Source organism: Tachypleus tridentatus, chromosome 6 (assembly GCF_004210375.1).
Source record: "Tachypleus tridentatus isolate NWPU-2018 chromosome 6, ASM421037v1, whole genome shotgun sequence".
In the NCBI taxonomy this organism is placed as follows: Eukaryota; Metazoa; Arthropoda; class Merostomata; order Xiphosura; family Limulidae; genus Tachypleus; species Tachypleus tridentatus.
In genome coordinates, this window is record NC_134830.1 from 71,143,659 (window position 1) to 71,161,211 (window position 17,553).

The following is a 17,553-nucleotide window of genomic DNA, read 5'->3' on the forward strand; positions in this document are numbered from 1 at the left end:
CTCTAGTCTAGTCTTACACTGCAAAATTAGGGATGGCTAGCGCAGATAGTCCTTATGTAGCTTTGCGCGAAATTCAAACCAAATCAATCAATGAAGTGTGGTTATGAGACGACATTGTTTTCATGGAAGTGGATGCTGTCTTAATCTGAGAACATTTAGTTGTATTCCTTTACTAAATATTTTATCTACTAGAATTACTTAACATTTTATACTGATTTAGATTTCGAAATTTTTATTTTAACAAATCCTTATCTTGTGCAATTTAACATATTAAATAATGATAACTGAACGTCAAACAATTATTCATAAACAGTTTAGGTGAGCTTGTAGCAATATTTATTCAAGGCCAAGTTAATGAATACTCTGGTCAGGCTTAGGATCCCCAAAAAGTAATGGGCTCCTAAAGAATCAAAGAAAAACCTTTTCTTGTAGTTAATGACCGTAATTGCTGTTCGTAATTCACAGTTTTTGTTTTCTTATCCTTTCAGGAATAGGCCAGTTACAAATTACTATCTATAAATAAACAAACCAGACTCGTAACCAGCATGCTTATGAGGTTCTTGGAAAACTTATTTATCTAATTTCTGAATATAATACATTAATAGGTGACATCTAATTGTGATTAGAATATCAAGATGTGCTTTTAAAATTTTATACTGTACACGAATAAATATTTTATGTTGTTTTTGTTTGTCTAATTTGGAATGTTCAACATCCAAATGTTAGTTGCAATCCAATAATACATGGAAACTTTTGTATAGAGATCTGCTTCCCATATTTGTTTCCGGCTTCTCCAGCGCTTAGTCTGGGCGAGTATGCACTTTCTTGATTTTTAAAAACTCTCAAACTGTCTTTCTCAAAATCAGGTTTCATCAGTTAAGAATGATATTTTTTTTGGAAACCGTTCTTACCACAATAAATGAGTGTAAATATATATCAATTAGGTAAAATTAATGCAATCAGGATTATTAGAAAAAGAAACAACAACAGATAGCGAAAATTTCTGGACAAATAATTTGTAATAATTTAGAACATGTCAGTAATTTATATATCAAAATTTGAAATTGAAAACATTCGTAATTATCACGTAGTTGCAAGTAATAAAAATAGAAAAAATATGTGTGTATTAAATGTATGAGTTGTTTGCTGGATTTAAGGAAACGATGGTTTTCAACTACAAAAACACTCACTTCTTTAAAGTCCAAAACGTTTGACCCGGCATGGCAGGTGGTTAAAGCGCTCGATTTGTAATCTGAGGGTCGCCGTGGGGGCGTTATAATATTACAGTCAATCCCATTGTTCGTTAGTAAAAGAGTAGCCTAAGAGTTGGCGGTTGGTGGTGATGACTAGCTGCCCTCCCTCTCGAGAAGAAAACCACTGCTAAATTAGGAACGCCTAGCTGATATAGCCCTCGTATAGCTTTGCGCGAAATTCAAAAACAAACCAAAACGTTTTGTGTTGTCAAGTTTAATAATACGATGTGACGTGAGAAGAGTAGTCCGAACAAATATTTATTAGCAATAAGCATCACAATAAAAATATAATACTACCTTTCTTTAAATAACCTATATCTTGTAGTATACTTATTGAACGTAGAAGTTACTGCGATCACAGCTTTAGAAATGCACAAACATTGTATTTTGATAAATTAATGGTTGGAAAACTGCAATAATTTTGCTGCAATCTCCTTCATCAAAAATAATCCTGTGTTATTAATTGCTTTAACCTGTGAGAAGTGAGCAAGAAAAACAGTGCAAGGTTAGTTGTGACCATTGTGACCATGGGGTATACCAGTGTTGGAATGGTTATTTCTACGTATCATTAATAAATTTTTATATCGAATAGAAAAAAATATTGCAAAATGTTAATATTATTTTTATTCGCTGTTGTCAATCTACTTGGAACAATCTGTATCAATTCTAAAACAATAAGTGACGAATTGGAACTAAACAAAAAATAAACATTGAATTTTAAGTAAAGTTAAATAATCTTGCGTGATTTGTCACTTAAACCTGTCATTAGTGCACGCTAGTATAATATGTAAGAGATAAATCTAAATAAAGTTACTTTAAAACAAATATGACGAAAGTATTGTTGGTATTCAAGTTACGTCTTCAAGAACAATTGTCGTTTTCGTCTTCCAGATAATATTTACGCTGACATTACTGGAAACTTAACAGTAACAAATTTCTTAGATATTAGTCTACTTGGATATACGTCTATTTATTGACAGGAGCACATGACGTTGAAAGATGACAGCGGTCCAAGAAGAGATTTGTAGGGACGGCAAAGGGAGGAGTTTCAGGCTTGTTACTACATTTCCCCGGCGGCGAAAGACAAAGCGTTCCATTGGATGGTAAGCGACTCAGGAAGGAAATCTGAGACAACTGAAGGCCAAACCCCCGTAAACTATATGGATGAAGAAATGAAGGCCGGATGCAGAAAAATCTAACCAAATTGCACCCATCTTGCTCAAGCTCACGAGTCTGAACGAAACGATAAGTTGAAAGTTGAACGTATTCAGCTAGCCTTTCTAGAAAGAATGGACATTGGTTAACGTAGTCAGACTCCTACAATAAAGAGGATGGGCTGATACGTTGTCTTAAATACCAGTTTTTAAATTAGGTTTAAGAAAGTTATAAATTACATTGAGATAAACAGAAGATGTACTCCTTGTCACTATAAATCAACATGTTATCACTCTTTTCTTCTATCATATAACATAACTTCAGGTTTACTCGCTATGGGATATTCAGGTAATATAAACTGTAAAAACGTTTATTACTAAGTTCAAGAAGGGAGTTAACCCTTGACCTGTGATAGTGGAAAGCTCACTTTGCTTAATGTGCAGAAAATAGTGTGGTTCTATCCTAGAGATGAAATTGTTGTAATACCACAGCTATTATTTGTTTTCTTACCCACAACGTGTTTAAACACAATAACATGTATATTTTAATATATTTTTTAAGTTGAAGTACCACAGCTAATCTTTATTTTCTATTCACAACGTGTTTAAACACAATAGCATATGTTTTATAAGATATTTTGAGTAACCACGGTAAGACTCCTACTTCAGATATTACTGTATAAGACTAATCATATCTCTGGTATTTAGTAACATACTGTTATCAACAAGTACTCCATATAACTGTCTGCACGCAACTTTCAAAAAATTGCCAAAAGCCTAGTGAATATCGTTCACGCAGTTTCAAAGTTATGCTTTACCTAAAATTAAATTTTCTTTTTCAGTCTTTCGGTATTAAAGCCGAAATTCAACACAAGGGAGGAAAAGTCTTAATTGAGCGATTATGACAAACATGTTGCCGCTAGTTGGTGAACGGAGACACGAACATTGTTTAAAACATTGCATCCACGTTTTATATTGCGTCAGGAATATAAAACTCGATGCCACAGTTTGATTTAGTGACACTGAAAACCTGTTCTTAAATATCCACCATATCTCGAGATCATCTGCCAAGTGTGGTTATACTTGTTCTAGTGGGAGGAATTATCTTGACGTACATGCACACAAAACTACAAGCTTAATTAATAAAGTAATAAGAACACGTAGTAATTCAAGCTAATTGGTATTTTAGTAGGTCTTTAGATTTTTAGTCTGACTGTTGTTAAGCACAAAGCTACACAATGAGCTGCTTATACTCTGTCCACAACGGGTATTAAATCCCGATTTTTAACGTCTTAGGTCCGCAAACTCACCTCCGAGCCTCCTTTTCAGCAAGAAGTGTATCATTGCAAAATAAAGATATGAAATATACATCAACGTTGCAAACTCCTCAATAACGTAAGTCTCTGCTGTTTGGTAATTGAAGTTGTGCTCTTTTGTAAAATGTTGTGTGAAAGGTATTTGTGATATAAACGGAATATGATTTAATATGCAATGAATAGAACGCTATTAGTAAACACATTTTTTGTGATAATAAAATGCTCGTAACGAAGAATTTGCTAAAAAACGTAGTGAAATAACGAAACGAAAACCATTACAAATTAACATTGCTGTCTCTTATTACTATACATAAATGTAATCATGTGATGTATTTGAGTTTAGCGCTGACCATACTTAACTTTGAACTGACAGTCTAGAAAGAAGCTTTCTTATCACAAACATAAATAAGTAGTCTTGAAATTCAACTGATATCCCAGAAAGAAGCACTCTCATCACAACTATAAATAAGTAGTCTTGAAACTGTCATTATTTATTTCACAATATAACAATTATGGTACTCATTATCGACGGTCATTATTTATTTCACAATATAACAATTATGGTACTCATTATCGACGGTCATTATTTATTTCACAATATAACAATTATGGTACTCATTATCGACGGTCATTATTTATTTCACAATATAACAATTATGGTACTCATTATCGACGGTCATTATTTATTTCACAATATAACAATTATGGTACTCATTATCGACGGTCATTATTTATTTCACAATATAACAATTATGGTACTCATTATCGACGGACATACTGAAACATTTAAGAGGTAAAATATTTCATTTCTCAAGATCTATAAAATTTTAAACTTATGAAATAAGATAAAAAAAAGAAGAAACGGAATCATAAGTAAAATAGATTATGTAACTTCCTTATTTTGTACAAACATTTTCAAATACATTCCTAGTGTTGAGTACAAATAAAAGTATGCAATGAATATGATCACTTTTTCACAGTCACTATTTCACTACACATAACTAAAAAAAAGACTGCTTAATATAAACCACTGAAAAGACCCTTTATTAATGCTACGCGAAAGACATTCTATATCATGCAGTTTCTCTAGCAATTTAAACGGTATAAAATAACCAGAGAAAGTTTAATATGAATCATAGTAAACAATTATACAAAGTATGGATTTCATAACATATATCTACGATGGAAGCAGCCTTGGTGAAGCCAGTTATAATCATTTTATGAGTTCAGAATCTTAAATAATATAATCCTTGTAGTAGTTATGCGTATAAGTAGTTTGTCCCCACAAGTGATATTTAACCTAAACATTGAAATGATAAGCGGCGATGACTTAGAACATTTATAGCCTTAAAAATATATTTATATTTAGTAAATGAAACTGTTTTACAGCTAATGATAAATTGGCGTCTTTTTTAACACATAAATTACTGGTTTCATAATAGCATATCTTGTTATTTTTCCTGAATAACTGCGCTTACCTGCCCAGAATTTTGGACACACACCCGTGAGATACTCTGAGTTGTCTGCTGATGTCACAGGGCCGCACTCCCTGGTGAGCTAGTTCAACAATCCTTTGACGGACAATATCCGGTAAAGGGCGACCGTTAACGAAAACTCCTCCGAGTTGGTTGATACCCCCATGGCCTGGAAGATATATGAAGACACCTCCATTAATTATAATATTACCGTATCGAACATTTCATTTTCTTTTAAACGTAATTTTAAATCAAAACAATATCGAGTAGAAACTGTTGTTTAAAATAAAACGTGATAATAATGTACAATAAAAAAAAAAACAATTGTTTAGAGTAAGTCTTTTTAAGTGTATCCAACAGGAAAATATTATTTAAAGTAAAACATTTTTTTTATTATTACAAAGTTGAACTGAGCATTTTTATATCTTATTCCATTTCCTTGGACTGTGTTAGTTTGCACAGTTGTTTCTCAGCTTTATATATTTACACATTAATTGTGAACCTAATCTGACTACCAAGGATGGGGCCTGGCATGGCCTAGCGCGTTAAGGCGTGCGCTTCGTAATCTGAGGGTCGCGGGTTCGCGCCAAACATGCTCGCCCTCTCAGCCGTTGGTAAAAGAGTAGCCCAAGAGTTGGCGGTGGGTGGTGATGACTAGCTGCCTTCCCTCTAGTCTTACACTGCTAAATTAGGGACGGCTAGCACAGATAGCCCTCGAGTAGCTTTGTGCGAAATTCCAAACAACAACAACTACCAAGGAGTAGATTTTACTTGGCGAAATTCATACGCAATGTAGAACAAAGCATATTTCGGGAGTTTTGACGTTTTGTATTTGTTTGGGGCTGTTTCGGTTTAGAATATGTATGTCTACAAACTCTAAAATTTCAACTAAAATAAAGTACAGAATAACGCTTCGACCTTCTTAGGCCATATTCAAGCTAACAAAGAAAGTTTTTCTTTAAGTGGGTTTCTCGTTATCACAAAGTTCTAAAACATATAGGCCATTGAAAGCAGTTGCACATATGTGGACATACTGTAATGATTTTAGGATAAGTAATTCATATCATCATATTGCATACTTCACTGTTAAACTTACTGATGTTGTACTAGTGAAATCTCTTCCTTAATAGTTAGATACGAAGGAAAGTTTTTTATTCTCCTACAAGTGTGCCCTATTATTTAGATTCACTTTTTATTTACAAGTAAAACAACCTAATATCGCTATTCCTGTGCCTTGCTATTACAATATTATCAAGTAAATTACTAATAATCGAATCTGAAGCACACTTTTAAAAATTTTAGACAAATACTAATGGACCTGAAATAACCATTGTCCATGCAACTGTTACAGGCAATTTCCAAATGTTTCGATATTGGTTTAGAAACATAAATACACTTTGGAGCTGTATGATACATACTGCAGATACGTATCCATACATCTCTTTCTATTCTGGGTGTGGCTTTGTGTTAGTGTGCTGAGATTTGCTTCCCTTTGAGATCAAAAGTTTGATGCAGAGTAAGTGAGGTAAAAGTAGCACATCAGTTGACGATGGGTGCTGTTGATTAGTTACTTTTACTTTAGTTTATCATTTCAAAATTAGCGACAGCTAAGTACAGATGGCGCTTCTGTAGCTCTGAGTCAAAGTTTTGAAATAAACATGCCTGTTTATTTATCTACATGTATATATTTGTCTGATAAACACACTTGCATATATATCTATCGTTATTCAAGCTCTTTCTTTAAACCTGAACATTCTGCGATAGGAAAAGTGAATTAGATTTTAAGGAAACAGTAATATTATTCCACCTTTTATTTTCGTTTGAATTTACATCAAAGGAGTATCATTTCAAAATTGCTTAAAGAGAGAGAGTGAAGTGTACTACTGTGAATCACATTATCTTTGTAGTACAATGAAGTAAACTAGCTCAATACTATAAATACTGTGCGAAGATTGATTGCTTTTGTGGAAAATGTTCTCTGTTTAAGTTGATGATGGGCACAGTAGGGGGCAGCGCGATCGAATGGTTTTTTGTTTTGGACTCATAGTCGGAAGGTAGCGAGAGGAGACTTACCCGTGATACGTTGTTTTACATATGAGCAAGATACTTTTACCCCAGTAGCGTATCCAAATATTCACGTTTCTCATCTTATTTCCACAAAAACGCGTTCCATAATTTGAATCTGTGGGTGAGCTATATTAGTAGCATTGAAAATCTATTATGGATTAGACGAAAGCATTACAAGAGTTGACAGCGAGTTCTGCTAACTAGATGTTTTATGTCTCATTTAAAACCAGAGCTTCCTTTGTAGAAAAATGTTATACGTTTTCTATCCCTTATAGTTGGAAACAGCATTAAAGGTTAAAGTATGATCAATATCCACTTCCTAGCGGCATATCTGCCGACTTACACAAGTAGAAACCGGGTTTCGATATCCGTGGTGGGTAGAGCACAGATAGCCCATCGTGTAATTTTGTGCTTAATTATAAACAAACAAAGAAACAACTATGAAAAAAAGCCAATTAAAATGTGTAGAAAACTAAGTCATGTGTTTATAAACGTATGACCGAACTGTGCTGCTGGATTTTAGAATTTTCTTTAAACCTACAATCAGTTCACACGAGCACTAGCATGTTATACTGTGTAATGTACAAAGTGATTCCTTTTACAGTAATCTAGGAAGATGAAATGATATCACCATAATTGAGGATACCACTCCGTAATCTTAACATACTTTAATATTAAGTGTAATACCATTGCACTTTTCAATTTCAATCTGAACAGGCCGTCGTGATTTATCATAAAATTTGTCAGATATTATAATTTTTAGTCTATTTAAGTGCTTTTATTAACTGACTGCTACAAGTGCGTCAAGTGTGGGTATTTTTAATTGCAAAACAAGAGGTATAACTTTCTTAGTTCATTTGTACTTCTAACAAACTTATTGATAGTCTATTGATATGTTGTATATAAATATGCACGCTGCATGAAAAGATCGCAAGACGTGGAAAATATTATAAGAAGTTTAAATAAAGTTTAAACACACATCTAAAACAACAACTTATTTTAGTTGCTACGTTTCGGTCGGGCCCGGGCAGGTGGTTAAGGCATTCAACTCGTAATCTAAGTGTCGCGTGTTCGAATCCCCATCACACTAAACATGTTCGCCCTTTCAGCCGTGGGGACGTTAGAATGTTACAGTCAATCTCATTATTCGTTGGTAAAAGAGTAGTTCAAGAGTTGGCGATGGGCGATGATGACTAGCTGCCTTCGCTCTAGTTTACACTGCTAAATTAGGGACGGCTAACGCAGATAGCCCTCGTATAGCATTGCGCGAAATTCAAACCAAACCAAAAACGTTTCGGTCGTATGCTTTTCTTCAGGCTTGGAAACTATAATTTAGTAACTAAGCCTGAAGAAGTGACACGCATCTGAAAAGTATCCAATAAAAGAAGTTTTTGTTACATAAATATAAGTTTAATTAGATAAAACAGTAGTGCGACCTCAAAGAGAGCAGATATTTACACAATAGTTGTACATACTGTTTTTTCACGCATATGTTTCTTTTTCATAGATAGAATGTAATTATTATTATGCATCACAAAATAAATAAATGATGGTAAATTATATGATATAAAGTTACTCAGTTTTTACTGGAAAACTTAGTAAGATGACGCCATTGTTAATTATCAAATGATAGCTTTTACTTCAAAAAAGCCTTGTAGGTCATCTTTAGAATTCTTAATATGTTTGTAGATTTTCCAATGCTCATATTTTGTAAAAATTTCTATCTAAGTATTTCCGTTACGCACACTTGATCTATTCCCATGTGATACCTTAGGTTCCTTTAATAAATTGAGTGTCTTTGCCGAATGACAAAAAAGCACGCGACATTTCATTAAGATATTTAAATACAGGTTTTTAAATAGGCTTAGGGTTTATGGCATAATTCTTGCTTGCCCTTTCAGCCGTGAGTGCGTTATAATATTACGTTTAATCCCATTATTTCTCTAGTATTTCACTCCTAACTCAGAGAAGGTTGGCGCAGATGGCCCTGATGTAGTTTTGGGCGAAATTCGTTACAAAACAAACTAAATGAAGTGAATAAAACGCACTATATATGTTCATTGTTCCAAGTTTTTTGGTACCTGTCACATCGATTTTGCCTGACCAGTTTAAGCAAACGGGTTCATTAGTGCATTCACAAACATGTTATGAAAACCGATTTAATTCTGTGTGGTAAGCAGAAATGCCGCTGTGGATTTATTTAGAAAGATTGTATTTGTTTGGCATTTTTAACCTGAACGGCATCCCATGTTTTTTTTTGTGTCAATTGTTTTATTTTACTGTGTTCTTTATTAGGCTTAAATTTCCTAGTACAGATTAGTCACCTGCAACGATCATAAATAATAAGAAAGAGTAAAATTCTTTATAATATCTGTCCTACTAACAAGCTGTTATCACCTCGTTGTTATCAGTAGCAAATCACTCATTTCGCGTTTCAGTCGTCCGAGTGCACTCACATCTATTGATTGTCCAATGTTGTTACAAACGTCTTTTTATCAGGTACAATGTAACTTGTATACAGTTTTGTTGTTTCTTTTGTCTTCCTATCACCAATCTAATTAGGGAACTCTCAGTTATGCTTCTTTACAAAGTCGAATTTACAAAGTAATTGTACATATGTTAGCACTTGTTTTCTGGGTAATGGTAGGCAAGTTTCCTACAGTAACCTTACATGTGATGAAGTGCTGTTTATATAGTTTTTACATCCATCTTCTGTTGTTGCTGTTAGTCAGAAAACTATAGCTTTTTTTTAAATGAACGTTTCCATGTTTTATTTTTTGCTGTATGAATATGCTTTCTCAGGTAGGCTGTGATACAAATATTCCTTCAGTCATAAGTATATCCACCATAAACAAACTATATAGTGCTAAACTTAACACCAGGGTCTTGTACTCGCGACAATAGGAGGTTGAATTAAAACATACGCAAATACTCCTTTAAAAGCACAATTATTTCTGGTGCTTACCTACAGATAGAGGGTGTTTTGTTGTGTGTGTATATATATACATATACTTATAGTACACAAACACTTACGTACATGTGTATTCAATTTTACTTCTTCGTCTACTTACCTGTTCACCCCTATTACACCAGTCATTACAAAGTAATTTGACACTAAATTTAGTTTATTTATCTCGTTCGTAAAATTATTTAATTATCAGTAGTTTGCATTATGCTGAAGATGCTCTAGCACACATTCTGTTATGAACTAAGAGTACAAATAAGTTGTTACTATTAGTATTAATGTTAGTTCACTTAATGTATCATACGAAATCTCTATCTTCCAATATATTTTAATAATAAATAAAGCATGCATTGCAAAATACGATACTTCAATAATTTTTAACACGTTATTTTGGATTTCACGTAACCTATTTTAGATATTGAATTTCCATATAACACCAGCATATCGAAATAAGTTATAACAGAAAGTACGTAACTTTTTTCTTATTATTTTAATAATTATTGCATAAGTTGACGCATGAAAACATTGCATCATTTTTCTTACGGTCAACGTGATTTTCTTTTTAATAAACCACTTAAGCCAAATGTACCAATCGGGATTGGACTTTATTCTTTTAACAAAACATATTTCGTTATAACGATAACACTTCTACATTAACATTTTCATACTGCATTATTTATAAAGTTACATATAATGAGAAATTGCTTTATGCTTAATTCAAAATTACTTTTTTTTCGGAAGACCGTTAGATATATCAATTAACTATACGTTAACAAGAGAAATATGCCCTATTCTCACTAGAACAACAAAGAATGAAATTAACAATACTATCTTTTCAATTGAACACAGTTGGCTATATCGTTATTAACGTGAAAGATCAAGCATGTGGCATGCGCTTTCATTTACTTGAGTTTGTATACACTATGCAAAAGCGCAGGAAAAGGTCGCGTACAGTTTCTATATCTCAGAGAAGACGTTCCCAAATTGGAGACCATAGCAAATACACAAAATACTGTTAGGGTACTCAGTAACTATAGATTCACTGGGGAAGGGGGTTACTAAGGATGCGGAATGTTGAGGGGATTCTTGTTCTGAGAAAGTTTGTGGATCCCTGTTTTCAGACAAGCGAAAATTAAGCTTCTAGTCAATTATTTCTCGTCCAAGTGATGTTCTTAGCTGCCCAACATGTCCAAGTGTGTTAAGGCGTTCGACTCGTAATCTGAGGGTCGCTGGTTCGAATCCCGGATGCACAAACATGCTTGCCTCTTTTGCCCCCCAGTGGTTCAGCGGTATGTCTGCGGACATACAACGCTAAAAACCGGGTTTCGATACCTGTGGTGGGTAGAGCACAGATAGCCCATTGAGTAGCTTTGTGCTTAATTCAAAAAACATGTTCTCAGCTGTAAAAAGTAGTTTGACTTTTTATAGCATCTGAGAGCAAGGAGAAGGTAAGAAAAATGAAAGGCCTTTGTCGTGTTATACAAGAGTTCTTGATGTTAATTCAAGCGTTTAGCCAAGGGAAGAGTGGAAACGTTACCGCTGTTGTTGTAAATCTCGTGAAGCGAAACGTCCAGATTCGTTGCTGTGTATCTGTATTGGTTCCTGTTATTCTTTTAGTCTATGTAATAGCAAAGGGAAAACATTAATTTCCAAAGTGAAAATTATGAGGGCAATCTCACAGTTGCCGTGGTTGATTAATTATAATAGATATCAACTAAAAAACAACTAAAAGGGACAAAGCCATAACTTCACGTGCTTTATCACCGTTCTTCATTTGTTGTTATAGAATGAGGTACGTCATTTTGATATGTGAGTTCATCTGTGTGAAAGATCTGTATAACCTGAACCACAGTTTAATTTAGATATGCTGTGCATAATTTGGCAAACAAAGTGATCTTAATATAAGCAATGTAATGTTATATATTTAGTACTGATGTATGTAGAGTAACGCTATATGTATATATATATATATATAGCAGTTTTATGTAGAGTAATGCTATATATAAAAACAGTAATGTATTTATATTAATGCTATGTATATATAGTAATGGTGTATGTATAATAATCATATATGTGTAGGAATATCGTATGTATATGAATGATGTATATATATAATAATGTTATATACCTCGTGATAACGTATTTATAGTAATATTATATATATCTTGTAATAAGATGTGTATAATGATGATCTAGGTCGCCAGAAGTTCAATGTCTATCAGATATGGGATAAAACTGTTATATATATCTCTCAGCAATTCCGAAAACCCGTTCTATCTTTTAATATGCTGCAGATCAGAACGCCCTAAAATCTAGTCATGCTTTATCCCTCAACTCTCTGTAAACTTTCAAGTGTTTTTTGTAGGGTGGAGGAGGTACATCCGCAACACTCACTTCTGTCATTCCATAGTAATCATTCAGGTAGCAGGTATTGCTGACTGGTTCATCTATCTCAGGTCAACAGTTCTAAATTAGAGTTGGTTAGGTAACATTGGGGAAATGCTGAATTTCACACTGAAAATCCTAACTTTTATTTTTTTCCCGGCTATTTACAGCTTTTCATTACGACTTATTCAACCAAGTTGCTAAAATGGCATATTTTAAAGCTCTAAAGGCGTTATATACACATACATGGTTACTGTAAACTTATGTAAATTAGTGCGATAGAAACTCTTGGAAAGAGTCCTAAGCGTTCCGTTTCGAATTTATCGCAATCTTTCGTTTTACGATCTTAGTGAAGTGAATAGGATCTTGTTAAATGTGTTTTAAGAGGGTGCAAATCTGTCTTAACGTGGACATGATCATTGGTTTCACCTTTCCAAGCATGTGCAACATAACTCTTGAAACTAGAAACGGGGAGAAACATCAGGAAAGAATTTGGCTGGCTTGATGCATTTAGTTTATATATATTTGTACGTATACCCGGTTGTTTCAAATACAAACTAGATTTATGTAGATTGAGTTTTAACGTGAACACATACTTATATGCAGTAAATGATTTTCTTGAGTTTTATGTTTGTATTTTAGACTTTAAGCCGAAACAAGGTGAAATTGGAAAACTCGTATCTACTTCGGAACTGAATTTAGACTACTATGCATACAAGTTAAAACATATCAAATATTATTTTATAGATGATTTAGGCATAGTATTGACGATTGAAAAAGGTGAAACGGGCAGTACCTGTCTAGTTCAAAGCGAAACGTGAAGACGATGTCTTTCAAAGTGTCATCCTTCTTATCTGAACTACTTTTGTAGATTGGTTTGTTTGTTTTTGAATTTAGAGCAATAGCTATACGAGAGCTATCTGCACTAGCCGTCCATAATGTAGAGGGAAGATCACAACCTGCCGCATTAGAATTGATTGTTACAGAACAACGATCTCAAGGCGGAAATCATGAGCATGTTGGATCGGACGGTGATTCGAACCCTCGAACTTCAGATTACGAGATAATCGCTCTAACTACCTAGTCATGTCGGGACCTCGTAGATTGGTTCTCCAAGACTTTCTCTATACAAGTGTCATCCTGAACAAATTAGTTGCTTCCCGTTTCACGTTTGTTTTTATATCAAATACGTTAATTTGACTGGACTTTTTAATACCAGAAAAACCTCAGCAAGAACAACATTTTCCAGACACTTTACAGAGATATACATTACCAATCCTAGTAAGCAAAGCTTAAGATATATGTAAAATAGAACAAACTCATTCATTAACACGTCAACTATTTTTAAATCATAACAAAACACACTTCTATAAATGATAGAATATTTGTATTCATATACTATGAAATAAGACATAGAATTTATTTTAAGATATTTAATTTACATTAAATATTTTATAAAACAAATTACATGGTGGACCGCGAAACACTCAGTTAGACTATTTTCACTACACTATTGTTGTTTGCATTAGTGTAGTGGTTCGCGTACCACCTCAAGATTTTATTTTTATTATCATGTTGGCTTATACATTAATACATGTATATATACACACACGTATATATATATTTTAAAGCCCTTCCTTTCGTATCTACTTTCTACAGCTTATAACACATTTTCTAGTGGCTGTTATTATTATGTAATGCCAAAATTTCTTAATAACAATGACAAGTTACACGCCCAACACAGATATATATATATAAAGTGCGTGTAGGTTTTTCTCACTTGGGACTTTTGTAATTACGTGCATCAAGTTGTACTTTTTAACATGGTGATGAAGAATGAATACAAATTACTGTAGTAATTTATTTTAGCCCATCCAGTGTTACAAAGTTTTTCACAGTATGAGAAAAGTGTCAATAATAGGAAATAATACATATGTTCGAATCGGTTTCTTCTTTAAAGGTATGTGATGATATTGACTGTTCGTGCAGCTAGCTACAAGGAAAATTAAGATAGGATAAATATCTATTTGAAACAGAGTCGTAGAAACGTAAGTATTCCTATACATAGAGAACAGTGTAAATATATATATATATATGTGTGTGTGTGTGTGTGTACTGAGAGCCATAGCCATCAGATGTGGGCTTTATTATTTCTACTTAACGAAAGTAACGCGTAAGTTTATAGTTCAATGAGATTTATTAATATCATGTGAAAATTTTCGAAATATTTATGCTTAATTAAATTTCTCAATTCTGAAGATGTTTTGGACAATAACTAGTGTAAAAAAATATATATATATACAACAAATGACGTTTTCTAAACTGAAGGAATGAAAAGCCTCCCTGTTGGACAGTGTAAATTTACAGACTTCTCTCTCTCATATCGGGAGGGTGAGGTTCATTTGACCTTAAGGACTTAATAACGCTAAAATACTCGGTTTGATTTCCCGTGATAATTACAGCAGATAGCTCAGTCCGGTTTACTCTAAAATAGACAAACGAGGTATATAAAATGAGGAATTTTATGTACGAACCTAATTTGGACAGAAAACGGTTGTAGTAGGCAAAGGGAACGTCCATCTCTACACGTCAGCTACACCGAACGGGTTGTAGAATGAATGAGGCGTCAATGAAGAGAAAAAAATGAAGTTCAGCTATTATTAAAATATTTTGTTATTACACACGATGGATTCTAGGCATTTTGCTTGGATTGCGCCCTACTGAATACCTGGAAATAAGGTCGGCCTGAGAGGGTCGAGAGCCTCAACTATTGGATAGTGATTGGAAAGTCATCAAGTGTAAACGAGATATTGAAGTTTCTGCTCAAGCAACTTAATGCGCTATTGTTTTAATACATATCTGACGGCAGCAGGCTCAGTCGTTGATTATTTATGAACGAGAGCCCATTCGTCATAATCGAGTTAACCATTGAAAAGTCCACGTGCAATAACAGTCCAGAACGACTGTAGATGACACAGTTGCGGGATTCAAATCTACAGAACACATACTTAATTTTTTCAATCACATTAACTCTGTACATCCCAACATTAACTTCACATGTGAACAGGAAGAAAGCAATCAAATATCATTTCTTAACCTCAAAATTACAAGAACCGACACACAATTCAAAACAGAAATCCACCGAAAAATCACCCATACTGGACTATACATTCCTTGGGACTCAGTACATGAAACAAAACAAAAACTCAACATACTAAGAAACCAAATACACACAGCCATAAAACTATGCCCACCAGATAAAATGAACGATGAATTAGACAAAATAAAACAATACTTCATCAACATCAATAAGTTTCCTCCACAAACCTTAGAAAACATTATACGCACACACCTAGACAGAAAGCAAAATCAACCAACTAAAGTAAATATATCTCATGAATCAAAAAATCACGAAACCATATACTGCTGTATACCATATATTCCTGACATCAGCAAACAAATAACCAACATTTGGCAAAAACTAGTAACAAAATATGACATTCCAGTTAATACCAAAGTTATTCAAAAACCAGGCACAAAACTGAGGTCTATACTATGTAAAAACTACACTGACAAACACCACACCAACATTATTTGTAAAATACAATGTGATAACTGCCACGACTTTTATATTGGAAAAACAAGTAGAAAAATGGAAACCAGATTCAAAGAACATAAAAAGTCACCTTCACACGTTTTCGAACACTGCAAGTCAAATAAACACAACATAAGCACAGAAAACACTTAAATACTAAATAAAGAAACAAACATAAACAAACGCAAAATTAAAGAAGCCTTACTTATACAACAACTTAAACCCAAAATAAACCAATATAAAGGAACGCCTTTATACCTATATTAATATAATAAAATAAATAAAATTATATATTCAAACATCTAATACCGCCCTCTACATTCCGACACTCAGTTACACAACCCCTTTCAAACATGTGGTCAGCTTCCGGTCAGTTACCTCTTTCTTTGTGAACCTGACGATGACCGAAGAAGGTCGAAACGTTGTTCGCTCTTCTATGTAAAACATTTTCTCAACCCTAACGAGCTGTTTTTGCATATAAATGTCCAGAACGAGCACAACCAAAGCGAAGCTCTCCCTAACCAGTATATCACACAAATCGCCGCTGAGTAGTAAATGCACTTCCATCTAACCTGACGTTTTGCAGAAATGACATTTCCGCCCCATGTAAAGTTTTGGATTCGCAAGACAACCTCAGCAATATATTGTTATTTTTCTTGTTCTCTAAATGCAAGATTGTAATAACTGTAGTCGCAGTAACAACGGTAAAGCCTCACGTGTTTTGGAAGTATGATAGCTGCAATGACCCTCGGAAATACTTAACAGTAACAAGCACTTACTCTTACATGAATAATATTCCATCATCCTGGCGTTGTACCGATAGGCCTTCGTCAGGTCTATAGCTAGGGGTTCGTGACGGGGCAGGCCAAGCCTTGCCACCCCAGTCACGGAAACTGTTGGGGGAAGGATGGTGAGGCTGTTCAGATGTTACCGGGAGTCGTACAAAAAACACCCTTACCAAGTAGCAGAAAGTTTACTATCTACTTAGAAAAATATTAAAGCATCATACTGCAAGTACTGACTGGTAGTGGTAGGGTTAGAAAGAGAGTCACTCGGTTGTTGAACATATGAAAACGCCAAACCGTTAATACTGTCACACAAAAAAGCAGTCATAAATGAACATAGCTAACAGAATCGAACCAATCCGAGCAAACGCTGCTATGTATAATTTGGAAAAGTTATTTACTTGTACGAGAAACGATGGTGCTGCTGATTGCAAGTTAGAGATCATGTGACTTGTGTCGTCACGCTAAACTGATAATGTTTGTATTTTCGAAAGAGCTCGAAGAAGCACTCGTCTTCTGATTCATTGGTTCAACATGATGGACTAAACATTCTTTTCC

The 17,553-nt window shown here is 34.0% G+C and overlaps 1 protein-coding gene across 5 annotated transcripts in view; it reads right to left on the reverse strand.

Annotated features, from left to right (window-relative positions):
• Positions 1-17,553, reverse strand: part of LOC143252773 (uncharacterized) — a 122,811-nt gene that overhangs the window by 39,851 nt on the left and 65,407 nt on the right. For 3 of the 5 annotated variants that reach the window (XM_076505449.1, XM_076505445.1, XM_076505444.1), the window contains exon 3: positions 5,202-5,367. In XM_076505449.1, coding sequence (XP_076361564.1) covers positions 5,202-5,367 — 166 coding nt within the window. Of the gene's footprint in view, positions 1-5,201; positions 5,368-16,989; positions 17,364-17,553 lie in introns of those variants that run through there. The other 2 variants (XM_076505448.1, XM_076505447.1) reach the window with 2 other exon arrangements.